At 42.5% G+C, this 22839-nt stretch overlaps 1 protein-coding gene across 1 annotated transcript in view; it reads right to left on the bottom strand.

The window, feature by feature from the left end:
* Positions 1-22221, bottom strand: part of arfgef3 (ARFGEF family member 3) — a gene marked incomplete at both ends in the record, with an annotated part of 134229 nt that extends 112008 nt beyond the window's left edge. Inside the window, 2 exons of the mRNA XM_083650524.1 lie at positions 16573-16624; positions 22137-22221. Coding sequence (XP_083506650.1) covers positions 16573-16624; positions 22137-22221 — 137 coding nt within the window. The remainder of the gene's footprint in view (positions 1-16572; positions 16625-22136) is intronic.
* Positions 22222-22839: the final 618 nt, after the last annotated feature.

Below are 22839 nucleotides of genomic sequence, written 5' to 3'. Positions count from 1 at the left end.
TAAAGTGACTGTTCTATCGAATTTCACAAAAAGCCGTTTATCTCTGAATAATTTTTCTGACGCTGAAAACATGCTGTATTCAACTGCTAATGCTTACATAACTACTAACTCTACAAACTAACTCTTTTAGACAGAGAAAGCACACATTCTATTAGTCCTTTTGAGATATTGTGTGTTCACAAAATCTTAGCAGAAAAGAATCCTCGGGTCTTGAAAGATGAGCCAGAATCCTCAAAAAAACCCTCTGGCAGAACCTACCTACAGTAAAAAAAAAAACGGCTGGCAGTGAATGTGTTAAAAAAGATCGCTACTAGAAACTTAACAACTATACTTAAGATTGTCATAATAATGACAACAACAACAATAATAACAACAATACGAGGGATCAGCGTGACATCACAACAGCGCAAAACACCCGGAACCACGGCAGTTAACAAGTATGAGTCGTTCCAATTTACATTAATATCTCAAAAACTATACATCACATCGCTTATATTTTGACACTCTGAGTGAGAGCAGAAGTAGCTCAAGAGTTTGATGTATAATATATGCATGTCGTGTTAAAGTAGTGTGAACTGTCGCCGTTTTTAAAATGTAAACAGAGTCAGCCGGCTAGAGTCAGACGCTCAAGCTCAGGCTCCATAGGGTCCCATATTGCCGTTTCCACCCAGTGACGCCGTTTGTTTACGAAAATGTCGATCGGCTGATCCCTCATGAATAAATAAAATATAAAGTATAAACTAAAACTACCAAAGCCCACATTGAAAACTACTTCAATCTACAGATATTGAAACGCGCACACACAGCGTAGCAGACGTTCTTGTCTTCTTGACTCATTGGGGTTATTGAATGTTCAGTACACTAAGAATAGCACAGAGGAGGGAGGTGTGACTAACAAGAGGAATAGCACAGAGGAGGGAGGTGTGACTAACAAGAGGAATAGCACAGAGGAGGGAGGTGTGACTAACAAGAGGAATAGCACAGAGGAGGGAGGTGTGACTAACAAGAGGAATAGCACAGAGGAGGGAGGTGTGACTAACAAGAGGAATAGCACAGAGGAGGGAGGTGTGACTAACAAGAGGAATAGCACAGAGGAGGGAGGTGTGACTAACAAGAGGAATAGCACAGAGGAGGGAGGTGCTGACTAACAAGAGGAATAGCACAGAGGAGGGAGGTGTGTCTAACAAGAGGAATAGCACAGAGGAGGGAGGTGTGTCTAACAAGAGGAATAGCACAGAGGAGGGAGGTGCTGACTAACAAGAGGAATAGCACAGAGGAGGGAGGTGTGTCTAACAAGAGGAATAGCACAGAGGAGGGAGGTGTGTCTAACAAGAGGAATAGCACAGAGGAGGGAGGTGCTGACTAACAAGAGGAATAGCACAGAGGAGGGAGGTGTGTCTAACAAGAGGAATAGCACAGAGGAGGGAGGTGTGTCTAACAAGAGGAATAGCACAGAGGAGGGAGGTGCTGACTAACAAGAGGAATAGCACAGAGGAGGGAGGTGTGACTAACAAGAGGAATAGCACAGAGGAGGGAGGTGTGACTAACAAGAGGAATAGCACAGAGGAGGGAGGTGTGTCTAACAAGAGGAATAGCACAGAGGAGGGAGGTGTTGACTAACAAGAGGAATAGCAGAGAGGAGGGAGGTGTTGACTAACAAGAGGAATAGCACAGAGGAGGGAGGTGTGACTAACAAGAGGAATAGCACAGAGGAGGGAGGTGTGACTAACAAGAGGAATAGCAGAGAGGAGGGAGGTGCTGACTAACAAGAGGAATAGCAGAGAGGAGGGAGGTGTGACTAACAAGAGGAATAGCACAGAGGAGGGAGGTGCTGACTAACAAGAGGAATAGCACAGAGGAGGGAGGTGTGACTAACAAGAGGAATAGCACAGAGGAGGGAGGTGCTGACTAACAAGAGGAATAGCACAGAGGAGGGAGGTGTGACTAACAAGAGGAATAGCAGAGAGGAGGGAGGTGCTGACTAACAAGAGGAATAGCAGAGAGGAGGGAGGTGTGACTAACAAGAGGAATAGCACAGAGGAGGGAGGTGCTGACTAACAAGAGGAATAGCAGAGAGGAGGGAGGTGTGACTAACAAGAGGAATAGCACAGAGGAGGGAGGTGCTGACTAACAAGAGGAATAGCACAGAGGAGGGAGGTGTGACTAACAAGAGGAATAGCACAGAGGAGGGAGGTGTGTCTAACAAGAGGAATAGCACAGAGGAGGGAGGTGCTGACTAACAAGAGGAATAGCACAGAGGAGGGAGGTGTGACTAACAAGAGGAATAGCACAGAGGAGGGAGGTGCTGACTAACAAGAGGAATAGCACAGAGGAGGGAGGTGCTGACTATAGACTAGATAGACTGACTAGACGAATTTGAAATCTTAATTGGTTAGGAAAAGACTAACTGACTTTACACTACACGACTGGTTCATTAAGATTTTTTATCATGACTGAAAAACTCACTGAAATACATGACACGACTGGAAGCACAGATCAAAATACACTACCCGAGTGTGCGCCCAGCAAACTCACGTATTTCAAGTTATAAGACGGTGTCTTGAACCCACAACACAAATAACCAGCAAACTGACGTGACCATAGTAACCATACGGAAGCTGGACATAATTTTTGTTTCAAAATAAAAGCCCCAATGCATTATACTGCATGACTCACTAGGGGTTAAAATTGACCTTTCAAAGCCACAACATTACGTTAATTTAAAACAGATTTCTCTGCAAATGTGTTCTTTATTTCCTCTTTGCTAGTCTACTTGGGGTATTTCGGATCACACACACAAAACGGTTGCAATGGTATACTTCTATTTTGAAATTTGTAACGGGAAGTTTCGGTTATATTCTTTCTGACTTAACCGTGAGCAACCGGTTTGATGCTTCCCTATTATTCACGTGTGCCTTGGTATCAGAAATATCTATTGTATGAAGACAAGCTATTTGACTGCTTTTGGCTCATTGCCTCCTAGTTTTCATTGGATATTGACGGGATTCCACATGCACGTGTGAGTTGAGTTGGGTCGTTGGACCAGTTTACACTACCCGACTCAACGCGAGAAATTCAAACATGTTTGTTTGATATAATCGTTGTGGCTCCGACTGGCTCTGACTGGCGTCGGGAGGCAGTTTTCACTTGACTACAGGAGTCAAGACTCGTTGGTGGCGGACTGGGGAGGTGGGTGGGGCAAAATGACGCTCCAGAGGACGGCTTCGGGGGAGATGGACTGCTGTGAAGCCAGCTGCTGCTATGATCGGCCAGAGAGAGAGAGAGGTGACGTAGAACCCTTGCTATATATACTAGAATGAACTGACGACATATGTGACGTCATTGCGGACGTCATACTTGGACTTGACTGACCACAACATAGCTGACGTCATACTAGAACTTGACTGACGTCGCGGGGTGATCAGGTTATGCATGTGTGGCCTTCTGCTTGAAATTTGGTCTGGAGACCTCACTTCAATCATGAGAGGCAAACGTAAACAAACTTTATTTAGCAATCGGCATGCATGGCAAATACTTTGGCGCATGACTCCATTGGCCAGTGGCGCTGCTCTTGAGGCAAGAGGAGCGCATCTGCATAGGCTAGAGATCTGTACCCATAATACACTAACAGATTTTGCTGCTAATTGGCACAACAACTGCAGACTACAGTCAACAAAGACAGACTGAGCCCAACTGGAAATCCTGTGTGAAATCAGAGGGACACTCTTGTCGTGTATTTTAAGCAGAACAAGAGGAATCAAGCGAAGGGGAAAGTCGTGATGTTCACTGTGTGAGGTGTGAAATGTCCTCGTCCTACAAGGAGGACAGGAAGGAAGCCTATCTGTGTCTCATCTAACCTCTCTCTCTCTCGCTCTCTCTCTATGTCTCATCTAGTCTGTCTCCCTGTCTCAGCCTCTCTCTCTCTCTCTCTCTCTCTCTCTCTCTCTCTCTCTCTCTCTCTCTCTCTCTCTCTCTCTCTCTCTCTCTCTCTCTCTCTCTCTCTCTCTCTCTCTCTCTCTCTCTCTCTCTCTCTCTCTCTCTGTTCAAGTTCAAATTCAAATTCAAATCTGATCCATGTATCAGCATGACATGTCTTGCCAGTAAAGCAATACACTGATACTCTGTATCGGTATTTAGCCGATTGTGGAATTGGCATTTTTGTGAGCTTTTGTCTAAGCCTTAAAGTCGAGCTGAACCCAAGAATGACTTTTCTTTTCTTTTCTTTTAGTTCAAATACCTGGGTATGCAGTGCACCTATTTAATAATGTATGCAAAACAAATCACAACAATCTAATTTCTTTAGTTTTTCACACTTTTTCACATCAAAAGTTCGTTTTTCAAGATTTCATTGATAACAGTAATTTACAGTTTGCTGACGTCACCTAGTACTATCAAATTTCTACCCCATTTCAACCAATCATTTCACGACATGCAGCTGTCAATCAAATCTTCATTTCAGGATCATTTTCTCTTCCAAATGAAGGGGAAAATAACGCCTAGTGCCTGTCATCTGGCAGAGTTTCTAGCCCATAAACTAACTACTAACTTGAGCAATTATGCAAACTAAATCAAACGGTAATGTCTAAGAATGCAAAGAAATGTAACTGGCTCGTTAAAACACGCATTCCAGGAATATTATTTACATTTATAACGATAATGGCGGGCGCCTCCGAGCCTGACAGCCTCCCTGACAGCCTCCCTATGGATCGGATTGTCCGCTCGCTCCGCACGAAGCAGCTGGCTCCCTGGTACTCTGCGGATCCCACTCGCGTAGCATGACAACAGGCTGAATCCCACTCGATTTGGGGGTGGAACACGCCAGGATTGGCCAATGCCAAAGCCAGTCCTCAGAATTGTCAAATCAAATCATCGACACGTATATGGTCCGCCTCTCAATTCGTTTTCAGTGTCCGACGCTCGTGCTGGTGCATTCCGTTCCGGTTCACTTCGACTTTAATACACCTGTGAAATTAGCAATTGAATAAAACTGACGTGGTCTATTTATAGATATATATATATCTATTTATAGGGGTGACCCCAATAGTCGATGGTTCGTTCAAAGGAGCCTGATTCCACAGTCGAATAGCCGCAAAATTTGGTTATGAAACAAGGATCATTCCATTCCGCTATATGGGGGTGCGTGCTGAATGTCTGATTTACATAGAATTGATTGGTTTCTCCGAATAGATCATGATATATAGCCTATTTTGGTATAACTACCAGCCTATTAATACCGTAAAACCAAGTTCCAATTAAACAAACAAAGCAAACAAGATCATGGCAATGGATTTTCTGAGTGCCAGATAGGCTTATTAAAAAGAAAAAAGAAACAAAGAAAAACAAGCAAATAGTGGAATATTCATATTTTGGAACAGCCAAATCCGATTCGACCGGCAGAATTTTGATTGGGGGACAGCAGCCCTACCTTAAAAACAAACAAACAAACACATGTAATTGTCGTATGTAGTAGCTACTGTACTTCAGCTCCAAGCTGGCAGGCTGTCAGAGCCACTGTTTCAAATGGACTGGAAGGTGAGCCGCCAGTGGTTCTTCTCACCATTTCCAGTCAGGTCATTGCCTGTTTATGTGCATAATACAAAAGCTGCTGATACTGAGGAAATAACAGATTGTATATCTCACCTCAGAAGAAACAGAGAAACCAAGAAATATGCAAACAAGCGTCACATTTCACCCGCTGCATGGGCTCGCATACGCAGCTTGCCCACTACGCATCGGCCATCGCCTGCTCTATGACATCACTGATGACATCATCACTGAACTTATAGCCTCAGCCAGTCACTGATGACATCACATCATCATTAGGTAATTAGGGCAATTACCTAATTAAACAATACGGCTCCATCAGGTCCCCCGCACGGGTGCTGTTTACACTTCCTGAAAGTTTCAGTATAGAAATCAGAAAGTTTCGGAATATAACATTTTTATAATTTGCTCAGAAATGCCAATAATCAACTTTGTGTGATTATACCAAAATGCTATCTTGGTAATGGTTTTCAAATGAGTTCTATTCAAAGTGCTAGAAAAACATTCCTTTTCAATGTCATCATCTCTAAACACAGAGGATCCAGTCTGTAAAAAGTGTATTTTTTTTTGTCAACCAAGAACTTCTGTTACTAACTATGCTTTGGAAAAACATAATTTGTTTCCTTTTTCAGCTGTCAATCATTGTCTAGATTATTATTATTATCACTGTAGCTATCATCTTTGTTGTAATGGTGGGCATCCCATTTTGTAACAAAGGTCTTGAAAGACAGGGGGAGCACACTGGCTGAGAAACATAATGCTACATTAAAAAGACATTAGTTAGCATCAATATTTGATCAAATAATACGACTATAAAAGCAGCAGAACTCTGCCTTGTCCCGTCTGCATCCAATTTTCTCCCCGACAGGTTTGCCAATCAATCTGAGACTGCACACGGCACTGAGAATTGGCACCAGTCAGGCAGGGACTGACTCAGCTGATTTTTTTCCATTTTCCCAAATTTAAGCTGTTTGGCAAATCTGCCCGGAGCATCCCGGGGTATGGACTCCTCTCTTGTATTGTTTTGGCTGAACATCATTCCAATCAAAGTTAGCAAATTCCCTTTTTATTTTATTTTACTTTTATTTATGCCTACAAAGCAAATGTTACTTTGAGTTCTCCGCTGGAAGTGATTTTAGTCGATGTGCCATTGTATTTAAGCCAGCAGCATTATACCATATAGTGAGTGACCTGTATGCAGAATATATAGGAAGATTATTATTTTCCATCATTGTAAAGCCACAGTACAGTAAAGGGGATATTAATGTGATGTGTGTAGTTCTTCATAGATCTAACTTCTTCATGTTGCTGTCAAAGTGCACCAGATTGATGCATTTTACTTTAAAATGTACATTTTCTTACAGGGGGGCATGTCCCTAGTGCAGTGGTTCTCAGATTTTTTCACATGAAGGACCCCTAAACTGACAAAAATTAGACCAGGGACACCCATTTGATAATAAGATTGATGCTTTTAAATGTTTTATTACAGAAAGTGTATAAAACCCATCACCAAAATAGTCATTGTGTTACTTTTACTTGTTATGAATGGAATTATAGCGAAAATAAATTATCCCCCTTTTGGCTGGGGACCCCCTGGAACCCTCTCAAGGACCCCTGGGGGATCCCGGACCCTCATTTGAGAACCACTGCCCTAGTGGGTACGAGATCCACCCACCACAATCTCTACAAATCCTGTGGGAAACACTGGAGGGCTATCGGGTGACGTAATGCATCTTCATACTGGTAGTCGTGGGCTCTTGGGAAACAGTGGCTATAAACAGCAGACACATTTCTAAACATACAGCGTAGTCCTCTCAGCATCATGTAATAGTCACGTACTGTTTTACAGCTTAGTCCTCTCAGCATCATGTAATAGTTAGTCTCTTAAAACAGACTGTCTCATCTACATCCGGTGAATGCAGCTATATACAGTCTGTACGTTACACCCCCAGAACACGCACAAGGAAGTTGGGAAAAAACCTTCAGACTGGAAGGAAGTTCTACGGAATCCGACCAATCACGACACGCGAATGCGGCATATTGGATTCTGATTGGACTAATGAGCGGAAGACCCGCCTTTCTGCCAGCATATTGGATTCTGATTGGACTAATGAGCGGAAGACCCGCCTTTCTGCTTCCCATTCCGGTTGGTGCATGATTCTCCCCCACGAAGTACAGACGGTATGGCGGAAGCATTTGAAAATTGCGGAAGCCAACTCGTCTGTTCTAAGAGACTATGTAATAGTCACGTACTGTTTTACAGCTTAGCCCTCTCAGCATCATGTAATAGTCACGTACTGTTTTACAGCGTAGTCATCTCAGCATCATGTAATAGTCACGTACTGTTTTACAGCTTAGTCCTCTCAGCATCATGTAATAGTCACGTACTGTTTTACAGCGTAGTCCTCTCAACATCATGTAATAGTCACATACTGTTTTACAGCTTAGTCCTCTCAGCATCATGTAATAGTCACATACTGTTTTACAGCGTAGTCATCTCAGCATCATGTAATAGTCACGTACTGTTTTACAGCTTAGCCCTCTCAGCATCATGTAATAGTCACGTACTGTTTTACTGCTTAGTCCTCTCAGCATCATGTAATAGTCACGTACTGTTTTACAGCTTAGTCCTCTCAGCATCATGTAATAGTCACATACTGTTTAACAGCTTAGTCCTCTCAGCATCATGTAATAGTCACATACTGTTTAACAGCTTAGTCCTCTCAGCATCATGTAATAGTCACGTACTGTTTTACAGCTTAGCCCTCTCAGCATCATGTAATAGTCACATACTGTTTTACAGCTTAGTCCTCTCAGCATCATGTAATAGTCACATACTGTTTAACAGCTTAGTCCTCTCAGCATCATGTAATAGTCACATACTGTTTTACAGCTTAGTCCTCTCAGCATCATGTAATAGTCACGTACTGTTTTACAGCTTAGCCCTCTCAGCATCATGTAATAGTCACATACTGTTTTACAGCTTAGTCCTCTCAGCATCATGTAATAGTCACATACTGTTTAACAGCTTAGTCCTCTCAGCATCATGTAATAGTCACATACTGTTTAACAGCTTAGTCCTCTCAGCATCATGTAATAGTCACATACTGTTTTACAGCTTAGTCCTCTCAGCATCATGTAATAGTCACATACTGTTTTACAGCTTAGTCCTCTCAGCATCATGTAATAGTCACGTACTGTTGTACAGCTTAGTCCTCTCAGCATCATGTAATAGTCACGTACTGTTTTACAGCTTAGTCCTCTCAACATCATGTAATAGTCACATACTGTTTTACAGCTTAGTCCTCTCAACATCATGTAATAGTCACGTACTGTTGTACAGCTTAGTCCTCTCAGCATCATGTAATAGTCACGTACTGTTGTACAGCTTAGTCCTCTCAGCATCATGTAATAGTCACGTACTGTTTTACAGCTTAGTCCTCTCAACATCATGTAATAGTCACATACTGTTTTACAGCTTAGCCCTCTCAGCATCATGTAATAGTCACGTACTGTTGTACAGCTTAGCCCTCTCAGCATCATGTAATAGTCACGTACTGTTTTACAGCTTAGTCCTCTCAACATCATGTAATAGTCACGTACTGTTTTACAGCTTAGTCCTCTCAGCATCATGTAATAGTCACGTACTGTTTAACAGCTTAGTCCTCTCAGCATCATGTAATAGTCACGTACTGTTTTACAGCTTAGTCCTCTCAGCATCATGTAATAGTCACATACTGTTTTACAGCTTAGTCCTCTCAGCATCATGTAATAGTCACATACTGTTTTACAGCTTAGTCCTCTCAGCATCATGTAATAGTCACGTACTGTTTTACAGCTTAGTCCTCTCAGCATCATGTAATAGTCACGTACTGTTTAACAGCTTAGTCCTCTCAGCATCATGTAATAGTCACATACTGTTTTACAGCTTAGTCCTCTCAACATCATGTAATAGTCACGTACTGTTTTACAGCTTAGTCCTCTCACCATCATGTAATAGTCACGTACTGTTTTACAGCTTAGTCCTCTCAGCATCATGTAATAGTCACGTACTGTTTAACAGCTTAGTCCTCTCAGCATCATGTAATAGTCACATACTGTTTAACAGCTTAGTCCTCTCAGCATCATGTAATAGTCACATACTGTTTAACAGCTTAGTCCTCTCAACATCATGTAATAGTCACGTACTGTTTTACAGCTTAGTCCTCTCAACATCATGTAATAGTCACGTACTGTTGTACAGCTTAGTCCTCTCAGCATCATGTAATAGTCACGTACTGTTTTACAGCTTAGTCCTCTCAGCATCATGTAATAGTCACGTACTGTTGTACAGCTTAGTCCTCTCAGCATCATGTAATAGTCACGTACTGTTGTACAGCTTAGTCCTCTCAGCATCATGTAATAGTCACGTACTGTTTTACAGCTTAGTCCTCTCAACATCATGTAATAGTCACATACTGTTTTACAGCTTAGTCCTCTCAACATCATGTAATAGTCACATACTGTTTTACAGCTTAGTCCTCTCAGCATCATGTAATAGTCACGTACTGTTTTACAGCTTAGTCCTCTCAGCATCATGTAATAGTCACGTACTGTTTTACAGCTTAGTCCTCTCAGCATCATGTAATAGTCACATACTGTTTTACAGCTTAGTCCTATCAGCATCATGTAATAGTCACGTACTGTTTTACAGCTTAGTCCTCTCAGCATCATGTAATAGTCACATACTGTTTTACAGCTTAGTCCTCTCAACATCATGTAATAGTCACATACTGTTTTACAGCTTAGTCCTCTCAACATCATGTAATAGTCACATACTGTTTTACAGCTTAGTCCTCTCAGCATCATGTAACAGTCACGTACTGTTTTACAGCTTAGTCCTCTCAGCATCATGTAATAGTCACGTACTGTTTTACAGCTTAGTCCTCTCAGCATCATGTAATAGTCACATACTGTTTTACAGCTTAGTCCTATCAGCATCATGTAATAGTCACGTACTGTTTAACAGCTTAGTCCTCTCAGCATCATGTAATAGTCACATACTGTTTTACAGCTTAGTCCTCTCAGCATCATGTAATAGTCACGTACTGTTTTACAGCTTAGTCCTCTCAGCATCATGTAATAGTCACGTACTGTTTTACAGCTTAGTCCTCTCAACATCATGTAATAGTCACGCACTGTTTTACAGCTTAGTCCTCTCAGCATCATGTAATAGTCACGCACTGTTTTACAGCTTAGTCCTCTCAGCATCATGTAATAGTCACGTACTGTTTTACAGCTTAGTCCTCTCAGCATCATGTAATAGTCACGTACGGTTTTACAGCTTAGTCCTCTCAGCATCATGTAATAGTCACATACTGTTTTACAGCTTAGTCCTCTCAGCATCATGTAATAGTCACGTACTGTTTTACAGCTTAGTCCTCTCAGCATCATGTAATAGTCACGTACTGTTTTACAGCTTAGTCCTCTCAGCATCATGTAATAGTCACATACTGTTTTACAGCTTAGTCCTCTCAGCATCATGTAATAGTCACGCACTGTTTTACAGCGTAGTCCTCTCAACATCATGTAATAGTCACATACTGTTTTACAGCTTAGTCCTCTCAGCATCATGTAATAGTCACGTACCGTTTTACAGCTTAGTCCTCTCAGCATCATGTAATAGTCACGTACTGTTTTACAGCTTAGTCCTCTCAGCATCATGTAATAGTCACGTACTGTTTAACAGCTTAGTCCTCTCAGCATCATGTAATAGTCACGTACTGTTTTACAGCTTAGTCCTCTCAGCATCATGTAATAGTCACATACTGTTTTACAGCTTAGTCCTCTCAGCATCATGTAATAGTCACGTACTGTTTTACAGCTTAGTCCTCTCAGCATCATGTAATAGTCACGTACTGTTTAACAGCTTAGTCCTCTCAGCATCATGTAATAGTCACATACTGTTTTACAGCTTAGTCCTCTCAACATCATGTAATAGTCACGTACTGTTTTACAGCTTAGTCCTCTCACCATCATGTAATAGTCACGTACTGTTTTACAGCTTAGTCCTCTCAGCATCATGTAATAGTCACGTACTGTTTAACAGCTTAGTCCTCTCAGCATCATGTAATAGTCACATACTGTTTAACAGCTTAGTCCTCTCAGCATCATGTAATAGTCACATACTGTTTAACAGCTTAGTCCTCTCAACATCATGTAATAGTCACGTACTGTTTTACAGCTTAGTCCTCTCAGCATCATGTAATAGTCACGTACTGTTTAACAGCTTAGTCCTCTCAGCATCATGTAATAGTCACATACTGTTTAACAGCTTAGTCCTCTCAGCATCATGTAATAGTCACATACTGTTTAACAGCTTAGTCCTCTCAGCATCATGTAATAGTCACATACTGTTTAACAGCTTAGTCCTCTCAACATCATGTAATAGTCACGTACTGTTTTACAGCTTAGTCCTCTCAGCATCATGTAATAGTCACGTACTGTTTAACAGCTTAGTCCTCTCAGCATCATGTAATAGTCACATACTGTTTAACAGCTTAGTCCTCTCAGCATCATGTAATAGTCACATACTGTTTAACAGCTTAGTCCTCTCAGCATCATGTAATAGTCACATACTGTTTAACAGCTTAGTCCTCTCAGCATCATGTAATAGTCACATACTGTTTAACAGCTTAGTCCTCTCAACATCATGTAATAGTCACGTACTGTTTTACAGCTTAGTCCTCTCAGCATTATGTAATAGTCACGTACTGTTTAACAGCTTAGTCCTCTCAGCATCATGTAATAGTCACATACTGTTTAACAGCTTAGTCCTCTCAGCATCATGTAATAGTCACATACTGTTTTGCAGCTTAGTCCTCTCAGCATCATGTAATAGTCACGTACTGTTTTACAGCTTAGTCCTCTCAGCATCATGTAATAGTCACATACTGTTTTACAGCTTAGTCCTCTCAGCATCATGTAATAGTCACATACTGTTTTACAGCTTAGTCCTCTCAGCATCATGTAATAGTCACATACTGTTTTACAGCTTAGTCATCTCAACATCATGTAATAGTCACGTACTGTTTTACAGCTTAGCCCTCTCAGCATCATGTAATAGTCACGTACTGTTTTACAGCTTAGTCATCTCAACATCATGTAATAGTCACATACTGTTTTACAGCTTAGTCCTCTCAGCATCATGTAATAGTCACGTACTGTTTTACAGCTTAGTCCTCTCAGCATCATGTAATAGTCACATACTGTTTTACAGCTTAGTCCTCTCAGCATCATGTAATAGTCACATACTGTTTTACAGCTTAGTCCTCTCAGCATCATGTAATATTCACATACTGTTTTACAGCTTAGTCCTCTCAGCATCATGTAATAGTCACATACTGTTTAACAGCTTAGTCCTCTCAGCATCATGTAATAGTCACGTACTGTTTTACAGCTTAGTCCTCTCACCATCATGTAATAGTCACGCACTGTTTTACAGCTTAGTCCTCTCAGCATCATGTAATAGTCATGTATTGTTTTACAGCTTAGTCCTCTCACCATCATGTAATAGTCACGTACTGTTTAACAGCGTAGTCCTCTCAGCATCATGTAATAGTCACATATTGTTTTACAGCTTAGTCCTCTCAACATCATGTAATAGTCACGTACTGTTTAACAGCTTAGTCCTCTCAGCATCATGTAATAGTCACGTACTGTTTTACAGCTTAGTCCTCTCACCATCATGTAATAGTCACGCACTGTTTTACAGCTTAGTCCTCTCAGCATCATGTAATAGTCATGTATTGTTTTACAGCTTAGTCCTCTCACCATCATGTAATAGTCATGTATTGTTGTACAGCTTAGTCCTCTCAGCATCATGTAATAGTCATGTATTGTTGTACAGCTTAGTCCTCTCAGCATCATGTAATAGTCATATATTGTTTTACAGCTTAGTCCTCTCAACATCATGTAATAGTCACGTACTGTTTAACAGCTTAGTCCTCTCAGCATCATGTAATAGTCACATACTGTTTTACAGCTTAGTCCTCTCAGCATCATGTAATAGTCACATATTGTTTTACAGCTTAGTCCTCTCAGCATCATGTAATAGTCACATATTGTTTTACAGCTTAGTCCTCTCAGCATCATGTAATAGTCACGTATTGTTTTACAGCTTAGTCCTCTCAGCATCATGTAATAGTCACGTATTGTTTTACAGCTTAGTCCTCTCAGCATCATGTAATAGTCATGTATTGTTTTACAGCTTAGTCCTCTCAGCATCATGTAATAGTCACGTATTGTTTTACAGCGTAGTCCTCTCAGCATCATGTAATAGTCACATATTGTTTTACAGCTTAGTCCTCTCAGCATCATGTAATAGTCACGTATTGTTTTACAGCTTAGTCCTCTCAGCATCATGTAATAGTCATGTATTGTTTTACAGCTTAGTCCTCTCAGCATCATGTAATAGTCACGCACTGTTTTGGCCTGGGAACTGATCATTTTTCCACTAATCAATCTGATAGATTTTGTGTTTCGATCGCGTTACCTTCTTAGCTTGCGTATCTGGTCAGCTAACCAGCACTGTCTTGTAAACACATCTGACTTGCACATCTGGGTTGCTAGGAGATTTGTGATGCAACTAGAACTAAGGAGAGGTAAAGTACCCCCACCTCCCCACACCCCTCGGCTCCACTTCAAGACGAGCATATTGGAGCGTAACAGAACATGGCCACTTCATTTCACATCATCTCTGGTAGCTTTCTTGCTGCAGTGTCATTGTGCTGCTCAAAGGCACCCTGCCTAAATGCAGATAACCCTTTCCTTCACAGCTACAGTTCAGTTCAATATTTGCATTATCATAGCAGACATGATTTGATCATTCAAATGCATTCAAATCGTACGACGTCTGTAGTGTAGACGTGTGTAAGCTGCAGGGCTCAGAGGAGAACACTTTCAGCATATCTTACTACTAGTGTAGTATATATTATCAAGGTTACTTTTGTGGGGTAGATAAGCCTACCGTGCTAGTAGCTACTACCACTCTCTGTCTTTATGCTGTTAGCGTCACAAAGTTTTAGCCGACTCTTTAGTACTCGTTACTGTAAAGCTCTCTATCTACCGGTCGATCTTCGTTCCTACCCTCAGCTATGGTCATGAAGGATGGGTCAGGACCGAAAGAACACGTTCGCAGATGCAAGCGGCTGAAATGGGTTTTGTCAGGAGGGTGGCTGGCATCATCTCCCTTAGAGATAAGGTGAGAAGCTCAGTCATCTGTGAGGGACTCAGAGTAGAGCCGCTGCTCCTTCACGTAGAGAGGAGCCAGTTGAGGTGGTTCGGGCATCTGGTATAAGGATAAGGAGCCACCTGGTCACCTTCCTAGGGAGGTGTCCCGGGCACGTCCAGCTGGGTGGAGACCACGGGGCAGACCTAGGTGGAGAGATTATATATCTACGCTGGCCTGGGAACACCTCGGCATCCCCCAGTCAGAGCTGGCTAATGTGGCCGGGGAAAGGTAAGTTTGGGGTCCCTTGCTGGAACTGCTATCTCCGCGACCCGATCCCGGATAAGCGGTTGAAGATGATCATGATGTGTATATTACAAAGACTCTTACCATTTTACAGAGGGCTTTGGGGTAGGCTATCTAGCACACCCCCCGTTGGAGATACATAAATCATAGGCAACAGTTGGCTGAACAGCTGAATGCGTTTCTAAACATTCTAAACACATTTCTGTGCTGTTGTTGACTGCATGGGAACAATCATTTCAACAGATACATCTGATTGATTTTCTGTTAGATAATATCAGCTTAAGCTAAGCTAGAAAATAGTATCCGGGTAGCTAAACATCAATTGTTAGCGCACGACACGGGCCTGTAAAATCATCAGAAGAAGAAGAAGAAGAGCTGGAAACATCTCACAAGCTCAAGCCTCACTCCAGACCAGGAGGGAGGAGGCTGCTGTGAACTTGATAAGGGACGTGCAGAAACCACAACATCCTCTGCATGACCTGTTACCATCAACACGAGGCACCTGCACTGCCAGGACCCTCAGAAACCAGCACAAGCTGGCTGAACTGAAGGCCAGAACCAACAGGCTGAGGAACTCAACTCTACACACTGCAGTTAGGCTGTGCAATGAGACAGTTTAAACATTGACCAGTTAACTAACTAAAAATTAGCTGATTTAAAAAAGAAAAAAGCGTGTTTATTTATTTTAGATTTTGTTCTTATTTTACCTGCCTCTAGTTGCTCTGGGCAGATCCATCATACTGTATTGCTTGCTACACTGACTGGCTGCTTACTACCTTGAATTCTTGAATTGTAATTGTCTTGTTTATTATTTTTTAACATGACTGTAAAATTCTGCTGTTTTTCAGTGGGACTTTTTGGTACCACTGCAAGCATGAACTAATCAAATCAAATCAAATCAAAGTACTAGCTAACATAATTCAGTAAACACTATTGGCGTTAGCTAGAAGTCACGCGTCAACATTGGTGTTGGTTGCGTCATAGACTACGCACTCATTCAAGTCACAACTCTTTTTCTACCTTGAGAGTTGTATATTTAGTCATTACTCACGGTGGTTGTAGTGTCATTACTCATGATGTTTGCAAAGCGTGCACAGGGATGACATATTTTTCTATGCTTACCCAGAAGTCCCTGCACTTCCGGCACTTACCTGTGAAAGTCAATGGGATTGTGTAAATGTGTGTGTTTTTTACGCGATTTTCCGAAAACGATTCGAAAGTCCTAAAAGTGATCATCATCTCTGAAGATCAGCTGAACGCGAACTTCACTGTTTCATAAACTTGTGTTAACCACAGACGTTATTTCATCGCCGGAGGTGCTAGCGTCCAGGTCTTCCAGATTCATCCCTGTGGTGCTCTGTAGTTCACCGATAGCGATATGATTTAGGAATCATGATTTAGGAATCTGTGAGGGATGAGTTGATTTTTCTCTTCGCTGTGACGGATATTGGTGCCAATGAAGCTTTGAGCTCAACTGAATTGAATTGACCTGAAAGTTCGGACATTTAACTTACCGAAGGTGCGATGGGGGAAGCTTGGCTGATCCATTCTGAGACTCAAGGGTTTCTGTGATGTCAAAAACAAACAAACAAACAACAAAGAGAAAACACATTGTAGTAAAGAAACATCCGACAGGTAAAGTAGTAGTAGTTGAATTGCATTCCAAGTCATAAAAGTTAAATTCCCATCTGGCAGGTCGTAACAAATAAGCTCCTTGCGTTCCGGTCATAGACATAAATAATATGGACGTAGCTATCCATATAAATGTCTTCTCCCTGGTGGAGTTAAAATGCTGGCCGTCACCATCTTGATTTTTCGTCAGCAGAGTGGGAGGGAATGGGTTGAGTCCTTCCGCACCTCACGTTTCCCAGAGCCGCAGCTCGGCCTGCTATTGGTCCGTGATCTGCAAGCTGCACGATCACTGGACAGGCGATCTGTCAATCACCCCCTTTTCCATCATCTATTTTACTCCAACCGTGCGAGTTATATAAAAAATGCCCCCCCCCCCCCACAGTTGTTATGAAAAGGTGGAAATAGCTATATAGACCAAAACCGTGTTTCGTTCCAGGCTATAAAGATGTTTAATTACTGTTACAAAGTGGGGCATTTTAACAGGAACGATGGGACTTCTGAACCCTGCCTCAAGTGGCCATTCGAGGAATTAAAGCTTAAACAAAGACTTCTGCATCTTCAGGGGAAAAGGGTGTGGGCTTGCCCACTGGTCTGGTTCCGGTTCAGAAAATCCAGCCTGTGAGATTTCCTTTGCCCAACAAAAAATTGTGTTCCTCATGCAGCAACAAAAGTAATCTCAATGGTAATTGGCAACACTAGCTGGTTAGTTTTCCATCTCAGATTGATATTTGTAACCATTTACCACAGCGGTATTTTGATACTGTATACTGAAAATCAAACTTACTGGTAGAGTCTAACTAAACCCCAAACCCAAATCTGTGTAAAGCCTGACAACATCTAATGGTAAAAAGCCCAGCCGACTACTGAAATTGCCACCTGCTATTGGCTGATCTTTGGTTGGAGATGATGTCATCTGTCTGTAAAAGTTAAGTATCCTCTAAGTGTGTTTAGAGCATAACAATTATTCAAGTAATCCTGTGTTGCATTTAAACCATAGACTGTATAAAATATGGACGTATCACTGTCACGCCCGCCATTGGTTTGTGGACTTTGAAGTCTCAAGTTTAAAGGAGAACTTACCTCCAAAACACTTTTTTTCAGCTTTTAACCAATATATATGACTTTGGGGGTGATGTGTGAAGAATTCTGGTCAGAATTTCCACATTTGACACCAAACTGTTGCCATTTTACCATTTGTATCATTTTTCAGCAGCATATCTGGCATAAGCGCCCTCTAAGGGTCAAAGACTGCTTTTTTTTGTGCCCTCAAATGAATGGGATATTTGGTACAACCTGACGTCACGGTGGGTTTAGCGCGTGCATCTGGTGCATCTCCAAAGCCTATACAACTAGGCAAGATGGAAAAACCTTACTTAGTATCAGGCTCCAGAGGGCTCTAACTGAAGTAAAAAAAAATCTGTTTGCTCTTAAAATACTGAACCAAACGTCGTCAAAGTTGGCACATGTCTTAATTATAGTTAGTTTCCCGCTGAATGTGTCATTACTTTATTGATATCTTACCTGGATAAGCTCGAATGATGATGTTTATATTATCAGTCCGAGTTGCAAGCACTGTCACCAGCCCAGGCAGGCGAGAGTCGTACTAACATGGACGAGCCCCAAGCTCCGCGGGCGCGCACAGCAGGCCAGCAGCAGCTGGGCTCTCTGTGCTGAGAGCAGCAGAGAGAGCAGTCTGATATTTCCGCAAACAAATATGGTCGCAGTTTAGCGCACATGTAAAATATAACGCTATACTACGACGTGACAACGTGACAAAGCTTCTCTAAACACATCGGCTACTATCATATTTCCCTGCATCCCTCCTACTGAGATTATATCGGTAATGATTTTGGACAGACTGAATGCGCGGAGGAGGAGAGATCTGCAGCTCTGCCCTGAGTAGCCCTGAGAGACACTCGCCTCGCTCCGACTACTGTGCCCGTCTGTGAAAAGCGTCCTGTCCAGTCGCACCTTCGCAAACAGATGCGGGATTCCCTCAATCCTGTACCCAATCTCAGACTGTATTCTCTAAATCGCACACCAGCTATTTCTGTCTACGTGGAGAAATCTCGCATTGTGTTACCCCAGAGCGAGAGGTTTGTCCTCACTGTGTGCTGTGTGCTGCGAGCAGCGAGGCTCTTAACGTAAGTTTAGACAAGCCACATGCAAGCCACGCACACACACATGGGACAAAATGGGACAAAAATAATTAAATTTCTAGTTCGCCACTGAATGGCCAAATTGATATAACTATCAACCATTTCAGGATTTTCTGTTTCCATACAGGCCACCAGCGTTGGCTAGTTGATGATATTTATAAAGATATCGCCCCTCTCAAATAAATTATTTTTGGGGCAGTAGGCAAACTGTAATGGCGTCGATTTCCGAAAAAAAATCTTGACTTAACACAGCCAAAGAGTCTAGTATAGACAAGAGTATATGTCATTTCTTGGTTTTTTCAATAGGTATTTTCAAATCACTGTTCTAATACATATCTAGGGGGTAAGTCCTCCTTTAACGTTTTGAGACCATAAACTCATTAGGAAAGTGTTTACTGAGGCCGTAAATCAAGTGAGAAGAAGTAAGGTCATTTTCCCCATTGACTTCTATACAATCGGACTTCTTTTTGCAGCTATAAACGAGTGAGTTATATAAAAATTAATGAACAGAGGAATGAGCTACAGTACAGTATATATATATAGACCAAAACCGTTTACGTTTATTTCTGGTGTAAAGTTGGATATCGTCGGTGTCGGGCCAGGACCTCGAATGTCACTTTTTTCACTTTCTTACTTTTTGTCATGAATCAATGCCATTGGTCACCCTTCACGTCTCTGTGTGGTTTTTAACAAATGCAACCAATGGAAAAGCATTAAAACGAGCTTGTGAGTAAATCTCGTAACGCCATTCGCCCTCAATCTGTCAGTCAAACCTCGAAATCCCCCCCCTACCTCCGTGTGTACCCCCCCACGCAGGGCAATAAACCCGGAAAAGACACACGGCAGACGCGCTGTGTATTTCTCATATCGTTTTGACTCATCCTGGCTTCCTCTGACGTTAATATATCAATCAAATGTTTTCCAGTTATTCCTAGGCTGCAAACTTGTTTTAACATGCAAATCGGAGTGCTTTCTGACGAGAATAAAGTAACGTTAACGTTACGTTATGTCAGACTATTTCTCACCCCATGCGAAAGCCCCCATTCAGCCATGAGAGGCGAGGGGCAATCCTGCTGCTCCTGCGCGCGCCCCCGCGGCCTGGAGCTTGGGGGCTCGTGCATGAGGATGCGGCTGCCTCCCGCTTGACTGGCCATGAGAAAGCGCTTCCAAGTCGGACTGATAATATAAACAACATCATTTGAGCTTATCCAGGTCAGATATTTATAAAGTAATGACACATTCAGCGGGAAACTAACTATAATTAAGACATGTGCCAACTTTGACGACATTTGGTTCAGTAGTTTAAGAGCAAACAGGTTTTTTTTACTTCCTGAAAAGTTTCTGTTTTGGAAATTCGAGGTCCTGGAACGACAGCGGCGATATGTTAACATGGAGGTCTATGGGAATTGACTTGCTTCTGCAGCCAGCCTCAAGTGGCCATTCAAGGAACTGCTTTTTTTTTCTTTTTCTTTTTTTTTGGGGGGGGGGGGCACATTTGCATTGGCTTCATTTTTACTCTTCAGACGGTGTCACTGTGGGGTGTCTGTACTGTGTGTGTGTGTGTGTGTGTGTGTGTGTGTGTGTGTGTGTGTGTGTGTGTGTGTGTGTGTGTGTGTGTGTGTGCGTCATGCGTGCGCGCATACGTGTGTATGTCTGTCTGTGCCTGTGCCTGTGTGTGAGTTTGAAGGTTTTTAGCAGACGCTGTAGCCTTGCGCTGTAGATGTGTGCGAGTGTTTCAAGGTCTGCCGTCCACTCTAGCCTTGTGCTACGTCTATTCATATGCCCGTGTGTGTGTGTGTGTGTGTGTGTGTGTGTGTGTGTGTGTGTGTGTGTGTATGCGCGCGCGTGTGTGTGTGCATGCACGCATGCATCTGTGTGTGTGTGTGTGTGTGTGTGTGTGTGTGTGTGTGTGTGTGTGTGCGTGTGTGTGTGTGACATTACATGATTCTCGCTTCATCAGCACAATCTGAACCCAGTTCTCTGCTGTGTCACTGTTCTTCACACAGAATTCCCCCTGATGCTGGATTCACTCAGTACAACTGGAAATACTAAGAAGTAACAGCACTTCATTCTATGTCTCCTTTAGAATAAAACATAACCTCCTTTAAAATATCGCTATTACTTGATTTGATTATTTTTAATGTCGTGCATTTTGCTTGTTCTTTCACATGAACCTCATGTTTTTCTTTGTCTATGCTCGTGTCTTTTTTTTTTTTCTATTTCATGTAAAGCACTTTTGAATATGTAATAGCATTATGCCTTTTATGTCGGCTTATCTCAACTTTAAATTGGTCCAATTTTTATGTAAATGTATCAAACCTCCACGAGCTCCTGCTCATCTTGTGACCTATATACTAACTCGGGAGCAGTGGGCAGCTGCAGCACCCGGATACCAAGTCAGTGCCACGGCAGGAGGCAATAGCAGATAACAACAGAGACACTCTAAAAACAGTCATTCTTCTATGGCCTCTAATTATGTCCAGTTATTGCAAATTAAATCATTCTGAATTTTAACAATTCATCACTTTTCCAGGGACCACCTGGATCTCGCTCAAGGACCCAGCTGGGGGGTCCCTGGACGCCATGTTGAGAAACACTGATCTATTATGTCATAATATGACTGCCTGTGAAACAGCTGTCATCATCACTGTCGCATACAGGCACCACCCTAATGAAAATCCTTGTGATATTTGTATAGAGGCGTATAGTGAGTCTGTGGTTCTCCGTGAGTTTAGACTGACTTATAGCCTGCTTTATGGAGTTTTATAGATACTTGTGTGTTTACTGTGACAAATAACAACAAAACAAAATACAAAATAAAATAAGTACAAATGACTATACTGTATCAATAGCTCCTATAATATTCCTATAGGGCTTATTGTTTTTCGGTTAAATTTATGATAGGTTTACTATGGCTGTGTGTAGGTGCCTTTAACAGCCACTTATTTTATTATTAAAAATAAGGGGGGTCCTTGGGGGAGAGGGGGTGGGGGTCCCAGGAAAATGATTAATTGTTCAACTTCACCATTATTTAATTTAAGCTACAACAATTACAGAATAGAAGAATGAATGTTTTGCTCAGTGTTTCTCTGTTAGCTCTCGATCAACACAGTCAGTCATGGGATTCACAATAAAAAAAATCGCCTATTCTCAGACTGGGGGTCCTCATCAAATGGGGGTCTGAGTCACTACTGTGGCCTCCTTGATATGAAAAGGGTTCAGAATGAATCGCTTGATTCCCCTCTCCCCCCCTGCCTGCCCTGCCTGGCCGCAGCCAGGCTACTCACCGCAGGCGGCCACGCAGGCGTCGCGGATGGCTCTGTGTCGGTGCCCGGACGCGTCTTTCTGCAGCTTGCGCAGGATCTCCTCCATGCTCGCTCCAAACAATAATAAGCGTCAGAATGAACAGGAGCTGGTTTGTGTTTGTCTGTTTTGCTTGTCTTTCTTCAGGGCCCCTGGCTGCACTGACCGTCACAGCATCCCTGAATCCCCCCGAAGGCGATGATTCATTCCTCCGAGCAGCCAGCAGTGATGTCAGGCCGTCAATCCCACGAAGATGGAAGCAGGAAGCGCCTGTTTCTGCATATATACTCCACCATATATCCCTAATACGGCTTGGAACGGCGATTACGAATGATCATCTACACAGCGATAATCACCTGCTAATTCAGATCCTAACTCGAATTCCATTTTACAAACGCATGTATCCTCCTGGTCGTCTGTCATTTTATTTCACAGCACTACCGTGTTTTCAATTTTGTTCCAGCTGATGCTTCCATTCCTCGCGGAGTCCAGGTCCGTCTCCTTCTAACCCCCTCTGAGGGCGCCTGGTTCGCAGGGGATTACCGCTGTGAGCTGCGTGAAACCGTTCCTACGGGTTTTTCTCCGGCCTGGCAACCCTGTATTTACACTAATTCCCCGAAGGGAAGCGTGAAAACGTGGTGAGGACGTCCCGGCAGGGACTGGAACGGGATTTCCTGGTTCAGCACG

This window comes from Poromitra crassiceps (genome assembly GCF_964638095.1).
Source record: "Poromitra crassiceps genome assembly, chromosome: 14".
NCBI classification, from domain to species: Eukaryota; Metazoa; Chordata; class Actinopteri; order Beryciformes; family Melamphaidae; genus Poromitra; species Poromitra crassiceps.
The sequence above is the reverse complement of the archived record's forward strand: the minus strand, read 5'-3'. Positions and strand labels throughout refer to the sequence as shown.